Source organism: Micropterus salmoides, unplaced genomic scaffold, assembly GCF_014851395.1.
Source record: "Micropterus salmoides isolate LMB-PRFRI ecotype aquatic unplaced genomic scaffold, ASM1485139v1 Ms_hic_scaffold_11, whole genome shotgun sequence".
Classification (NCBI taxonomy): Eukaryota; Metazoa; Chordata; class Actinopteri; order Centrarchiformes; family Centrarchidae; genus Micropterus; species Micropterus salmoides.
This window is the reverse complement of record NW_024040152.1, coordinates 9,760,605-9,775,832: the sequence shown is the minus strand read 5'-3', so window position 1 is coordinate 9,775,832 and position 15,228 is coordinate 9,760,605. Positions and strand designations below refer to the sequence as shown.

General features: G+C 37.0%; 2 protein-coding genes and 1 long non-coding RNA gene across 3 annotated transcripts; all 3 read right to left on the bottom strand.

The window, feature by feature from the left end:
* Nucleotides 1-4: 4 nt before the first annotated feature.
* LOC119898258 (myelin-associated glycoprotein-like) lies at nt 5-1,437 on the bottom strand. Its single transcript, XM_038712447.1, has 4 exons — nt 1,289-1,437; nt 653-1,003; nt 207-518; nt 5-9 (listed from the first exon to the last, which is right to left on the bottom strand). The coding sequence occupies exons 1-4, from the start codon at nt 1,389-1,391 to the stop codon at nt 5-7; spliced, it is 771 nt and encodes a 256-aa protein (XP_038568375.1). The 5' UTR covers nt 1,392-1,437.
* A 3,248-nt stretch (nt 1,438-4,685) lies between these two features.
* LOC119896853 lies at nt 4,686-7,279 on the bottom strand. The gene is made up of 3 exons (XR_005443291.1): nt 6,467-7,279; nt 5,697-5,775; nt 4,686-5,600 (listed from the first exon to the last, which is right to left on the bottom strand). It is a non-coding gene; the product is annotated as an uncharacterized LOC119896853 (long non-coding RNA).
* A 3,880-nt stretch (nt 7,280-11,159) lies between these two features.
* Nucleotides 11,160-12,913, bottom strand: LOC119897227 (sialic acid-binding Ig-like lectin 14). The gene is made up of 4 exons (XM_038710814.1): nt 12,822-12,913; nt 12,154-12,224; nt 11,665-12,018; nt 11,160-11,561 (listed from the first exon to the last, which is right to left on the bottom strand). Exons 2-4 carry the CDS (start codon nt 12,197-12,199, stop codon nt 11,191-11,193), a joined length of 771 nt encoding a protein of 256 aa, XP_038566742.1. The 5' UTR covers nt 12,200-12,224; nt 12,822-12,913; the 3' UTR covers nt 11,160-11,190.
* Between the last annotated feature and the right edge of the window lie 2,315 nt (nt 12,914-15,228).

The following is a 15,228-nucleotide window of genomic DNA, read 5'->3' as shown; positions in this document are numbered from 1 at the left end:
CCATTTAGTCTGTAAAATATTGGAAAAGTGTGAAAACGTCCATCAAAATATGCCAGAAGCCACGTCTTCAAATACCTGTCTAAAAAAAAACAACCTTTTTTCCCTGTCAGAATGAGTTAAATAACTTTCCTGCCATAATTCAAACTAAGTGAAGAAAATTAAGACATCAGTCATAATGTTTATAATTATAATGGATTTTAACTCACATAAAATATCAGCTGTTAATCTTGTGGTAACAGATGACTCAGTGCTGCCATCTTGTTTGTTGTATACAGCGGTACAGGAGATTTCTTGTCTGTGACGGAGGTGAGAGGCAGTGAAGGTCAGAACAGAGGTCTTAACTTTAGTTTTGTTCTGATTCTCCTGCAGTGTCTCATGAATGTCACCAAGGCTGGGGGTCCATGTCAGAGTTGGAGGATGAGACAGACAGGGAGCTGGAGCAGAACACGTCACATTCACTGAGGTTCCGTCCTTCACCTTCAGTGTGGACGGAGTCAGAGTCGGTCTGGGAGGACCATCTGGTGGGAAGGTACATTTTGACCAGTCACTAGATAAACAGTCAATCCTCTCTATTTTTATACTGTTTGCTAAATGCAATAAATGTAAAACAAGGTCAAGCAGTTCTACAAAGGAAATAAGTGTGAGTATCTACCTTTGACTGAAATTTCCAGTTGTTGTGTAAGAAAATTATATTGCAGTGTTTTGCATTCCAGTCTGAAGAAATATTTCTTGCTGTGTTCAGGTTGCATGTTATTCAGAGTTGTGGTGCAGTCTTTTTTTGTCAAGTCTCCTGTCAATTCTCCTTTTATTTTATTTTGTTGTGGAGTACTGCTATCAAACACAACAGTTTCTAGTGTAATTTTCCATAATGCTTTACATGTGTTATCCAAGCTTGATTCATAGTTGTTCTCTACGTCAAAAGAGCAGGGGATGGTCACACAGGATCCTCTCAGAACCTCTATAGTCTGCGGCACAGTGACCCCAAACTGTCCACACAGGGCACCTGAAGCACAAGACACACATCTTTGAATAAGAATAAGTGAATACTACTTTACAATGATGAGGAGTTTTTTCTCTCTCTGGTGGTCTTGCTAAAATATTAGCACTATATTTATAAAAAATCCAAAATGACGACTTTTAAGATTCTGCTTTGTTACCACAGTGTTGTTTCTAGATGTTTAGATAAAAGGTTAAACAAATTTAATACCCATCAAATGAAAGTTCTAACTAACTAACATTGTAGTTGTAAATTTTTATAGTCACCAAATGTGAATGGAGAAAAACTCACTTTGCAGCAACCAGCCAATGAGAAGGAGAGTCAGAGCTGCAGCCATCTTTGTGTCAGGAGAGGCGGAAACTCTAGAGTTGGAGAAATGTTTTGGTGACCCCATCTTGGAAAAGGTTTCAGGAATTCTGATCTGCTAAAATTCAACTGAATACCAACAAAATGATATTGTTTTATGTGTGTTATGTGTGTCATGAGGGCGAGGTGACGCAGCACACATATTTATCATTTATAGTAGGAAAGAGGACATATTACTGCTTTAAATCAGTTATTTAAAAAAAACTATAATTAACATGTTGCTTTTGTTAAACAAGACATAAAAGAGGAAATGATGATAAAATGGAAAAGCATGAAGCCGTATGTTAAATAAAAAGTGACAAATATATGATGTCTTTTATTAATATATTATTTATTGCTATTATATATTATTTGTTTTAGCCAACAAAATAGTAACAATGCCCAAACCACTATTGAAATTGTTGAATAGAAATGTTGCCACCTTTAACAAAGTTCTGGTGTCTTTTTTTCTTTGTACCTTTGTTGATTGATCTGAAGAGTTTAGAATTTTATGTTATATTATTGATTATTTAAAATGTTTCATAAAGAAGTTATGATGACTTACATTTTCTTCAGGTCTTTCGAGCAGATGATGTATAGAGAAGTGAAGTTCCTTTAAAGCTGTGCTGCTTTTTCAAACAGCCTGCAGGAATTTACCTGAAAATGAGGAAGTGACAAAAGTGCACATGCATGTGACAATGTAATGCAACTTTTTAAAAAATCAGAAATAGTTTTAAACACTCCCACATCTGTCCCGATCTTAATTTTTACCTTTACATACAAGAAATTACCATAAGCCCCATCTGTCCTCCCCTCTTCATTACTTTGATCCCAAGAGCTGAACAGTAAAACAGTTTTCACTTACTGACACAGGAAGTCATAATTATTCACTGTCTTTCACGCCCATGCTGAAATTTAAACTTAAGCAAGCAAAGTTGATTTATTTAACAGCGTTTACAGACACCAGTCAAGAAATAAAACAAAGATAAAACACCAGACCACATGCTACCTAAATGCCTGTGTGTACAGATTTCATGTTTTTAGTCCACTGAGTCCAAAGACCTCAGTCTTATTGGGAGACTATTTCACAATTTAAGGGCTGTCAGCTTAAATCTCCCCGATTCTTAAAACGTGTCTGAGTGTATACTTAGAAAACCCTGAGGACCCTAGAGCTCGGCTTGTAGTGTAGAAATGTTGCAAATGGTCCATGATATATTGTGGAACCTGTCCGTGTAAGATCTAAAAGTGAGCACTTGGGTGCCACTGTGGGCTCGTGTTTTTAAACTTCATGGTTGATATTTATGTGACACTGAGTTGCAATGTAATGTGATTAGAGAGTGATTACATTAATGAAATTAGCCTATAACTTTTATTACATTAATACTTGGTATCAGGAGGACACGTACCCATACTTATGATTATGTCTTTTTTAATGTACAGTACATCGTCATATTTCTCTATTATTCTCTTCTCTTCTTATCCCACTAATGTGTCAATCACAGGGTTTAGCAGTAAAACTTTCTAAGCTGTCAAACTGAATAAAACAATTTTCAAAGTACCTGTGACGTTTGAAGCTTAAGATGCAATCAGACACATGATTTTTTTTTTCAGTGATGTGGCACTTTCTGAAATGTTTTTGTTTATGTTGCCTTAGATTTAATTCACATTTATTATATTTGTCTGGGAATATCACTAGTGTAAAGCCCTGTGTAACGTAAAATAATAATAATAAGAGCGCCAGTGTTCTTTTATTTGTATGTAAGAATTATACAGGTTTGAAGCTGTTTTTTTATTTTGTTTTTTCAGTAAGTTGATCCCATACTTTCTGAAGCACAGTGGCTGTAACAGTTTTACTACAGTTAGATTATTGTGATTGTGTATTGGATCATTCTGCATATTGAAATGCTGAGCAGATGTTTAATGGTAAGTGATATATCTGAGTCAGTATATGTCACTAAATACGATTTTTGGACATTTTATGCCTCTAACACCTCAGGTTTTTCTTATGTGTCTATGATAGCCCACTGATCTGTTACTGTCCTCAAGTCTACTTTACCACCACCTTATCCTCTTTACACCCACTCTGCTCTATACAGTTTCAAACAGGAAACTTGCGTAGCTCATTTAGAGCAGTCATCCTGAACAGTGAGAAAGCCTGAAAGAGAGGCTGTCTTGCTGTTTCTAAAATCTAGTGTACTAAACACTTAACCACTTGTTGGATAGTACATGTTTAACACTGTGGCAAGAGTAATATGCATTAAGAAATTTTTTTTTAATAAAATTGGAGAATGATGGCAACATACAGTAATGAAAGAACAAATTCAACTGTAGGCGTAACAAAAATAAACTATACAAATTCTGTTGCTCTATTTTCATGTTTATACATCTACAGCCAGTTCAGTTTTAGAAAAAAGTAAATGTTTAAAATAAGATAATGAAGAAAGTCACACTGCCAAATTAATGTAAAACAGCAGGGACTCTCAAACAATTAATGTAAAAACACAGTATATTATGCACTCAAAACAACATTCTTCAGTGACAAACAATCAGTTCAGACCTTAAAAACCTTGTTAACTTAAAAACAATGAAACTTAATTCTGTTGATCTAGATGTCTTGTAGCTGGATTGAAAGCAACAACAAAAAAGAAAATAAACATACAAGAGAGCAAGATATTCTGAAAATAAAGTATAAACAACAACAACAAATAAAACTGTGAACTAATTGTACATAGCGCTTATTTAAAAGTGTAACCTGGGTATATTCATATTTCACTTCCCTTTTCACATTTCAGGGCCCGTATTTATCAAGCTTCTCAGAATTACTCATAAGAACACTGCTAAGAACTGACTTAAGAGTAAAAAAATTCTTGGCTTGAAGCTGTGCTTAAAAGTTAGTTATCAAGCATCTTAGTTCTAATTTGATTGAAATGTAGGACTAAATCTTAAATGTCAGTCTTAGTGCTGATTCACAACACTTTGCTGTGCCGCAAACAGGATTTTGGATGACCATGTAGCCAAGGACCAATCACTGAATAGATTTCCTTATTTAAGAATATTCTCAGATAAATTCACATTGAATGGTGAAATTCCTAAGAGGAGTTTATATTCAACACACATTCAACAATAAAGAATTTTCAAGAGAATACATTATGATATAGGCCTACACATTAATAAATGAAAGATACAAAACCCTGTGTTGTTAACTGCGCGTCGTCAGAATTCTTCCTCTCCTCTCCGCATATCTCTGTCTCCACAGCGCCATCACAAGCCCTACTGGCAACTCCTAACCACTTGAGAGACCTCTGGAGCTCTCGTAAATAACTGGGAGAGTAAGAGTGATTCTTAACTTTGAGAAATTTGCTAACTTGCTTTTATTCTTAAGTTTAAAAGTAGGAGTAAATTTCATGAATTCTCAGCACTTATGACTAAATGGCACTTTGAGAAGCTTGATAAATACCGGCCCAGGTCTCCACTTCATCTATCCAAGGTGCCAACCAGCAGTTAAGGGTTCAGTGTTTTGCTCAAGGACACGTCAACACTCTCTGTGGAGGAGCTGGGGATCAAACCAGTAACCTTCTGATTACTAGACAACCTGCACTACTTCCAGAGCGAGGTATCAGCAGTGTTGACATAAATGTCCTCCTCTATTCAAATTCTCCTGCTTCATTTTCATGTTTATACATCTAGAGCAGTTCAGTTTTAGCAAAAAGTAAATGTTAAAAATAAGAATTTAAAAATTAAGTCACACTGCCAAATTAATGTAAAACAGCAGAAATAAACATGAAAATACAGTATATTATGCACTTATGCACAAAACAACATTCTCCAATGATAAATCTGTCAAGGTCTTAAAAATCCTGTGGCCTTGAAAACAAAAACGTGCTTCTGTTGATCTAAATATCTGTGATATAGCTGGATTAAAAGCAACAACAAAAAAGAAGATAAACAAACAAGAGAGCAAGATATTCTGAAAATAAATTCCAAAATAAAGCTGTGATCTAATTGTGCATAGCGCTCGTTTTAAAATGTAACCAGGGTATATTCATATTCCACTTCCTTCTTCCCATTTCTAGGCTCCACTTTATCTATCGAAGGTGCCAACCAGCAGCTGGGTTCAGCATCTTGCTCAAAGACACTTCAACACTCTCTCAGGAGGAGCCGTTGATTGAACCAGGAACCTTCAGATTACCAGATGACTGCTCTACTTAAAGATATCAGCAGTGTTGACATAAATGTCCTCCTCTGTTGCTTTTGGTACCTGCAATTAAAGGAAAAAACATCTATAGTAAAGATACTCTGCTAAGCCGGTTTAATTACTTAAAGTAGAAAACTGCCGGGCTCTAAGTGAAAGTACCTCTTTTCCCTCTCCATTTGTTACGCCTAGGTTCATAGCAACTTTGCTCTTAAGGAGGCAATGGCGAGTCTTCTGAGCCCTGAAAAAAAAACAATAGTACATTTAATGCACATGGGTATATATGAATCATCTTTGTTTTTCCTCTGCTCATTTATTAATCAATAGGATGAAACGCAAAGTAAGAAAAATAACACCATGGGACCTCATGGGAATGGACTCTGGATTCTCTTGTAACTTTCATAACAAAACATTTTAACAAATGTGAATCAGATTAATTGATTGTCAGTTAACATCAATAACAGAGATCTTTCAATCAGCATTTTTAAGTTACATAAAGCAACAGATAGAGCTTTCAAGAGGCCAAGTCATATTTGCTCTAGTTGCATGTGAATTGGTAAAATTTAAAAGACAATCCTCTAAATCTGATTGACATGAAACCACAATATTGCCCACCAGCGTTGGCAGTGGTGACTTACCTAATACAAAGGAAAAGTTCATTTTATACGACAGTGTCTATACACAACAAATTGTCAGTGTTAATAAAAGTAGATTTTTGCAGTAGCATTTTCATTAAAGATTTAAATTTTAAAAAGTTGCTTTTAGACAGGACCTGGTCCACTCATAGAACCAATATAGCTCAAAAATGTGAAGTGTAGCAGTTTTCCTGATGGACGAGGAGCCAAGCAAACACTGTATATTGTCAGTATTTGCACAGTAACGGTCATGTAGTGGGGATTTCGGCACATTTTTGTCTCAAGGTGTTGCCCTACCTGATAACTAACAGCAGTGCGCACACTACTACCAGTAGTGCAACAACAATTGTGATGAAGACTGCCAACGTCATTAAGTCTGAAACATACAAGGGACAATGGCAGATTAGGATAAAGAAGTTATTCAGACAAGAGATACTTATTCTGGTAGACGTTTTGACATACTGTTTAAAAAATTCAGCTTGGTGAGTTGTTACTTCAGGTCATATTAACCACACTATAAAGTCGTAGTGGTCTTTTTTTTATCACTACTAACTCATTAATACCCCTTTCTTTTATCACGAAAAAATGAAATCTAAATAAAATCCCAGGTAGTTACACACACTCGAGCTAACACACAGTATAGAGTTTTCACAGATTTTGCAAATTTGTGTACGTATGTCCCTCTCCTGGCTTGTTTCCCAATTAAAAAGTACTTCTGTAGTGAATAAACTTTCCCCAAGTCTTTTATTTGATGTGGATGTGATTAGAATTATTTTAACCGATTGTCTTCATCAGGTAAAGGCAAAGAAGCAAACTTGTATTTATTTGTGATGAAATGACAAGTTATCATCTCCTGACTAGATAACCTGCCCCATATACACCAGGACAATATTCCCAGTCTCTAGCTCTCAAGTAAGATCACAAAATACTACATTAATATTATTATAGTCTGTTAAGTATGTCAATAAGTAAAGATTGTTTAAAAATATACATTATTACATTATTGTCTTCAATAATAAATTATTATTTGACAAACAAATCAATTTAGGAGATAAGTCTGTGATGTTTCATAATTTATTGCCTATTAAATACTGATGTGTTCTCTTCTTCACTTTTACCTGAGGAAGATCATCTGTGGTTGAAACATTATATCAGGCACATCCACATGAAATAAAACTAGTCTGTCTTCTTTTGTGTGTGCATAATTTGGTAACTCTTCATCAGGCTACACCAATGAGCAGTTAAATGCACACTGCTCCTACAGTTAGTTGACTGTTAACATTATGGCAGAAATCAGGATTAGTTTTGAAACATGATATACTGTGTGTAGCTATTTATCTTTAAACATTTTAGCATTAACACAGCTGCCAGCCTAGTGTCAGTATGCTTCTCTGATGTAATGTTACTGACTTCTCAACTGAAATCTGCTGCACCAACATGGTTTCATCACAGGCCATCAAATCCAGACGCTTTGAGAAAGCCTGACAAAGTGCGGTATTGGACGCCCTGGGATGAAACCAGGCCGGCTGCACGGTGCGCAAAATTTTCTTCTGTAAATATTAGCTGGTAGCATTATTTGAAAGCTATACTACAGTGTTGTGGCTTAAGCTATTATTCTGCTCTTAAAGAAGTCATGTGTGCTGCGTGACTGCATTAGGAAAACAAAGCACCAGCAGACTTGGTACAATTTAAGTTACTTGAGTACCTGTAACAGAGTAAATGTAACTCACCTACCTCTTGGCAGTAGATAGATTTGTTTAAATAAATACACAATAAATATTTCATGTATTTTTCAAGAAGTCTTGATAGTTTCCAACTAGGGGTGTGACAAGATCTTGTGCCATGAGATGTCACCAGATTAAATTGTGACAATATTTCTATTCAGGTAAAAAGCTGTCTTGCGAGAAGCTGTCAAGTCACACATTAATTTCCACACGCAGTGAAATATAAATGTATAACTGATAAGATAGACTCGCGAGCGAATCAACCCCGCCCAGCTGATTGACACCGGCGTAACCACTCGCGCTGTGAGTGCGTTGTGACGAGTGGAAATGTAGCTGATAGAGTCTTGCAACACAAACATCTAAAAACTGAAGCCAGCCTTTCTCTGTTTGGGACTGTGAGCTGCACTTTATCTGAGCTGCTGAAGTTAACATGTGGATTTGTGGTGACATTTCTGCCTGATCAAAAATGTATTTTACTTTCGATTTCACATGCAACATGCAGTCCCAAACTGCGTTGGTCAAACGGTCTGAAGGAGATGTTACTACCTGTGAATAAATAATGTAATGTACAACAGAGTATAGGGCAGGTACACTTCTCATTAAATGATGACGTTAGTCTGTTAAAATTCATGGACATGTCAGAAAACACAATATGTGGGAGAGATTTTAAATGTGCAGAACTTTTTGAACATGTGCAGAAAAGATGCTGAAACACTGGAGCTATTAAAGTCCAGGAGTTTATAACTAAATTAAAATGTAATAATTTATCATTGAGGGGACTAAGCAGGGATGATATTACATGAGAAAAGTTGATCTACAGGAGACAGATCTGATAGCAGCACAGAATGACTGAGAACTGCATTGCATTATATTCTCTTGTAGTTAGGTTATAGAGTTTTAATTGCACCTGCCACCTGAATTTTGTGTTTTTCGTTATATAAATAAAACATTTTTCCATAAACTGGTGCAGGAAATTCATCATAATGCAGGAAATAAAGTGTTTAATTCTCAAAATTTTCATATAATTCAGCATTTAAGATTTCTTTTTAAACAGTGTTAAAATCTCCTCTTGTCTCGATCTCCTGAACCCAATCTCGAATCTCGTCTCGTGGGTTGTGTCTCGTCACACCCCATTCCCAACTAATCAATAAATATTGTGTTGAGCACAAAGACAAACCATATCTTTCTGCAGATGTTTGAGGCTGAAAAATGTAGGCATAAAATCGTGCAGATCCCAGAGAGTTGGAGCTCTGGCAGAGCAAGGGGGAAAAATCCCTCCACTGTGGTCGACTCCAAGTGATGAAGCTCTTCAGACCAGTGTCGTTTAGAGTCTCACTGCTGATTGCAAACTTGTCAGAGTTATTGACTGGAAACCCATCCAAATGCCACTGTAAAGTGGGAGAGGGGTTTCCCATACTCTCACAGGAACAGTTAAGATGGCCTGTAGTGTTGGTGCAATCAGTTGAGGGCAGGATCTGTGGAGCAACTGTAATGAATGTAGAGAGGACAGACAAGTTAAGAGTCAAGTGAAGTCATATTTGATTAAGTTTGCGAAAATGAAAGACGACATGTACTGATAAAAAGTGAAATGTTGTTTCCTCAGAGTCAATTATTTTCTATAACATGCTGGTGGGGGGGGTTATTGTGTTTACCACTACCACAGGAATAAGTGATTTGTTTGTAGCTATTTAACACAGGGTTAGGTTAGTTTTACCGTTATGGTAACTAAAATATTTATTTATCTGTCTGTGTATTTATATAATTGTGTCACATAATGTCTTCTATTAAGATGAGGACATGTGGTAACTAAGTACTAATGACAGATATAATCGTCGTGGATTTTCCCAGATGGAATACTCTTTAGCTTTAGCTAGAAACTGGCCATAATCACCTAGAGAAGTAACTTGTTCCCTTGTCAGTGTTTTGAAATATGTAACGTTAGTTGGAATGTAATTTCGTGTAACATTATTCTCCAGCGCTGTGTTCTGGTTTTGGTGGACAGAAATGTGTTGGTTACGTTGGTGAGACAATCAGCTGATTAATTGGAAATAAATCTGTACAGCATGGAAGTTCAGATCAGACTGCTTAACTTCACATTTTACTCCCCTGGTGGAAAAAACGTATTTATTAAAAGCAATAATGATAACTAGACCGCATGCCCCGTGTGCCTATCAAGTGACCAATAGGCCTAATGCTTATACTTTCAGAAGGGTATACATTCAGAAAGGTGTATTTTGATAATTCACATTGTAAATGCCCATTAAAAATGTTGTACTGTTGTATCACAAGCTAAAATGATAGCTATTAGTACTAATTTGTGCTTCTATTGTATTTTAAAAATTTATAAATTGTCATGCTTGCACTAGATGTGATGTTTTTGAGATGTTCTTCATTGAGGTTAGTCCAGATGAGCCAACCCTCCCAAGCTGTAACAAAATGTATAATTACAGTACAGTAAAATAATGTATTACAGGAGTATATCCCCCATCATGTAGCACTTCATTTATTGATGTTATTTGTTTGATGAATAATTAACAATAATATTCGCAATACCGCTTGGTTTTACTGGGCAAGTGGGGCCAGTGCCCCGGGGACTCGGACTGCCAGGGGGCCTCCAAGCCTCAGACTTCCTAAGGAAGTTGAATGCCAGGGCCCTCAGTGCGCACAGCACAAGCCATTAATTATTTGACTTCCCGTTATTAGCTATTATTTTTGCTAGCTGCCCATCGGAGCCTGCCCTGACTTTGCTTGTGTCTTAGGTAAGATTTTTAATTGGCTGTGATGTATTAATGTGTGTCTGTATGTGTCACTATGCAGTACAGTTAAGTTCAAGAGGACACAGACTAGTACTAAAAAAGTACAAAAAAAAAAGCTCAACTTTAGTCCACCAATAAGAAAAGAGAACCAAGTCCTTGATCTTTACTCAGCTAATAAACATTGCCTAGGTAATCAGCATTACAGCAATTTGAAAAACTGCTTTCTTCTTCTTCCAGGAGGCTCGAGGATAATTTATTATAGGAGCTTATATAACTCTGATTTTAGGAAATATGGTTCATCAATTGAACTGCCCATTGTTGTATGTAGAAAAGTATATAAAATGCCCATCAGTTTGCCAGAGGCTACGTCTTCAAATAGCCTGTTGTCCAACAAACAGTCTTAAAAACACAGACATTCAATTTACAATGGTGTTTAAGAGAAAAACAGCAAATCCTCGTATTTTGAGAACAGGACAATCATCAAAATAATTTTTCTGTTGATCAACTAATGAATGAGTAAAATAATGGTTTCAGCCATAATTCAAACTAAGTCAAGAAAACTAGGGAAGATGAATTTCAGTAGAGGACACGTTAACTCACATAAAATATCAGCTGTTAATCTTGTGGTAACAGATGACTCAATGCTGCCATCTTGTTTGTTGTATACAGCGGTACAGGAGATTTCTTGTCTGTGATGGAGGTGAGAGGCAGTGAAGGTCAGAACAGAGGTCTTGAATTTAGTTTTGTCCTGATTCTCCTGCAGTGTCTCATGAATGTCACCAAGGCTGGGGGTCCATGTCAGAGCTGGAGGATGAGACAGACAGGGAGCTGGAGCAGAACACGTCAATTTCACTGAGGTTCCCTCCTTCACCTTCAGTGTGGACGGAGTCAGAGTCGGTCTGGGAGGACCATCTGGTGGGAAGGTACATTTCATCAATCCTCTCTGTTTTCATACTGTTTGCTAAATGCAAAACAAGGTCAAAGCAATTGTACAAGGGAAAGTGTGAGTATCTACCTTTGACAGAAATTTCCAATTTTTGGTCAGGAAAATTATGTTTCAGGGCGTTGTTGCATTGCACTCTGAAGAAATATTTCTTGCTGTGTTCAGGTTGCATGTTATTCAGAGTTGTGGTGCAGTCTTTTTTTGTCAAGTCTCCTGTCAGTTCTCCTTTTATTTTATTTTGTTGTGGAGTACTGCTATCAAACACAACAGTTTCTAGTGTAATTTTCCATAATGCTTTACATGTGTTATCCAAGTTTGATTCATAGTTGTTCTCTACATCAAAAGAGCAGGGGATGGTCACACAGGATCCTCTCAGAACCTCTATAGTCTGCGGCACAGTGACCTCAAACTGTCCACACAAGGCACCTGAAACACAAGACACACATCTTTGAATAAGAACAAGTGAATACTACTTTACAATGAGCTTTTTACTGTTTGGTTGCCTTGGTTGTAGATAGTTTTTATAGTCGTTGATCCAAATGTGACTGAAGATCAACTCACGTTGTAGCGGCCAGCCAATGAGAAGCAGAGTCAGAGCTGCAGTCATCTTTGTGTGTCAGTAGGAGTGAGAACTGTGGACACAATACAGAAGATGCAGATGGAAAAAGTTTTGCTGACCCCATATTTCTTTTTCGATCTTAAAAAAAGGTTTCAGGGATCTGCTGAACCTCAACCGAATACCAACACAATGACATTCTTTCAGATATGTTAGTATCTCATAAGGGCAGAGTGCACAAGTATTTACTCATTTAAGTAGTAAAGTGGACATATTATTGCTTTTAATCAATTCTTTAAAAAAAAAACATAATAAACATGCTGCTTTTATTAGACAAGACATAGAAAATGAAATGATGATAAAATGGAAAAACATGAAGCAATGTGTTGAATAAAAGTGACAAATATATGGTGTCTTTAATATATCATTTTTTACTATAATATTATTTGTTTAGGAAACTAATATAGTAACAATGCCCCAAACCGCTATCGAATAAAAGATTAAAGTTTTAAATAGAAATGTTGCCACCTTTCACAAAGTTCCGGTGTCTTTTTTCTTCTTTGAAATTGTTCCATGATCTCAAGTTATTAAATGTTTAGGCCTATGTCTTAAGAACTTTGTATTATATTGTTGATGATTTAAGATGTTTCATAAAGAAGTTATGATGACTTACATTTTCTTCAAGTCTTTCGAGCAGATGATGTATAGAGAAGTGAAGTTCCTTTAAAGTTGTGCTGCTTTTTTAAACAGCCTGCAAGAACTGACTTGAAAATGAGGAAGTCACAAATGTGCACATGCATGTGACAATGTAATGTACCTTTTATCAAAAATGGTTTTAAACACTCACTCATCAGTCTCTCATCTGTCCATCTGTCCTGATCCTAGTTTTTCTTCATGCTTCATGTAAAAGTTGTAGCTGCCTGCTTTGTAACAGTGTACATAAATATTATAGTAAAAATACATACACACACACACACACACATATATATATATATATATTATATTATATTTAATTACGTGCACATGAAGAATTTTCACAACATGGTTATATATTCCGAGCTGCAGTTGCCCGTCGGCGTTGGCGTACTTGGTTGCAACCAAGTCCAGTTGCCTTTGATTTTAACCTTCGTTGGATAACTATGACCTGGATGACTGAGAATCTTCATAGACATCTAGGATCATGCCATTTAGGCGATATGGGGGTGCTCAATGTCTGATTTCACATAGAACTACCAGTTTTCGGATAATAAGTTAATATAGAGCCTATTACAATAAACATTTCAACATTTATTCTGTAAATAAACATAAAAACTTTCAATCCATCCATCTTCACTGGTGAAATTTTTTTTTGAAAAAATAAAACAAAACAATAATAAGCCTCAGTTTAGCTTCAGCTAGTAATCACCGTACATAAAAACACACATGATTCGAATATCAGTCGACTATAGGCAGGACTTGATGATTCTGATTCGACTATGTGAATCCTTAGTCAGAGCCAGCCTTATATATCAGGGGTGTAACGATTCAATTCATACCTCGCCCCCCTCCATTATGCATTATGGAGCGACAGTGAATGCACCACTGCAAATATCCCTCAGTAAAGTTGAGTTTATTAAACACGAGGACTTTATGAAACGTACTGCTGATGGAGAAAGTCAGCATACACACATATAGGGAAAGAGGCGGAACAAGACGGCATGTTTGCTGTGAGAGACCAGAGGTGTAGGCTAGGTGTGTGTCTGTGCCTGTGTGTGAGAGAGTGTGGGGAGAAGAGCAGGGGAGAGGAGCAGATTCAAGTAGTAAAGTAAAGCTGCAAGCAGCTTTGGGCGGGCCCTCACACTGAGCTCTACCGGTAAGGCTGTGAACTTGCCACGCGCTTTAGAAGCTGCACAAATGTGTTAATCATCACTTCCTGTGTCCCCTTAGGCGCTACATTGCACTTGGTGCTATGACCATAACTAAATATTGGCATGTAGATGTGTTCGGGGTGGGACTGTTATCAAGCACGTAAAGTTTGGTGCAGATGTGAGCATGTACACTGAAGTTACAACATCTTCCTCTTTCATGGTGAATCATTGATTTTTGGATGCCACGCCACGGGCGCGCCGTTCCACGAAAACTGTTTGTACAACTTTCAATCATCAATGGGTTTAGAGTAGACAGCGACAACCTGAAGTCAGTCAGACTAATTCTCTAGGAGGAGTTTTTAAAAGTGCAGAGCCTGTAAATCATCCAAAAATGACCATAAAATTCAAAATGGTCGACTTCCTGTTGGGTTTAGGGCATTGCTTCAAGAGGCTTTTTGGTACGTCTGGACATGATACATGTGCCACAGAAATTTAATACATGTTCGTGAAATGTGCCATGGGGGGCTGCTTCGTTAAACGTCATATCCTGTTGCCAGCAAGTGGCCCTATGACTGTGGGTGAATGTCGGCATGGACATGTGTTCAGGGCAGAACTCAATTTAAATGTGTAAAATTTGGTACAGATCTGAGCTTGTACAGTTAGGTTACAACAACTTCCTGTGTCATGGCGAAGCATGGGAATTCGTCGCCATGCCACTGCCACACCATTAACCGAAAACTCATGGCCAACAACATGGCCTCATCAATGTGTCAAGGTTTTTCTGGGACAGTTTGAAGTTGATACATCCAACTTGCTAGGAGTAGTACATTACAGCGTAAAGCGTGTCATTTCCTGTTGCCAGCAGGTGACGCTATGACATTGAGTGAATATTGTCATATGGATGTGTTCAGAGTAGGACTTTTGTTATACTTATAATTTGGTGCAGATTGAGCATGTGAAGTAATGACATCTTCCTGTTTCATGGTGAATCAAAAAAAATCCCTTCAGTTTCAATAGGGACTTGCACAGTTCGGGCGCTAATAAACATAAAATTAAGCTTAATGAGAGCTCAACTGTCCAATGAGCGCGTGTGACTTTTGTGTACACACACACACACAGATATAGTGTGTGTATATATATATATATAGCATTCCAGCAAGAAACATCCATGGGACCAGTCCAGACAGGATGCGGTGGCACTCCTCATACATAATTTTAAAACATGAGAGTGAA

What these genes read in the sequence shown, in the direction of transcription:
- LOC119897227 (XM_038710814.1), bottom strand. Translation starts at nt 12,199, where the DNA reads ATGACTGCAGCTCTGACTCTGCTTCTCATTGGCTGGCCGCTACAAC. An exon ending in CATTGGCTGGCCGCTACAAC is followed by an intron (nt 12,019 to 12,153) that starts GTGAGTTGATCT and finishes CTTGTGTTTCAG; the next exon opens with GTGCCTTGTGTGGACAGTTT. An exon ending in ATTGGAAATTTCTGTCAAAG is followed by an intron (nt 11,562 to 11,664) that starts GTAGATACTCAC and finishes CCTTCCCACCAG; the next exon opens with ATGGTCCTCCCAGACCGACT.
- LOC119898258 (XM_038712447.1), bottom strand. Translation starts at nt 1,391, where the DNA reads ATGGGGTCACCAAAACATTTCTCCAACTCTAGAGTTTCCGCCTCTCCT. An exon ending in CATTGGCTGGTTGCTGCAAA is followed by an intron (nt 1,004 to 1,288) that starts GTGAGTTTTTCT and finishes CTTGTGCTTCAG; the next exon opens with GTGCCCTGTGTGGACAGTTT. An exon ending in ACTGGAAATTTCAGTCAAAG is followed by an intron (nt 519 to 652) that starts GTAGATACTCAC and finishes CCTTCCCACCAG; the next exon opens with ATGGTCCTCCCAGACCGACT.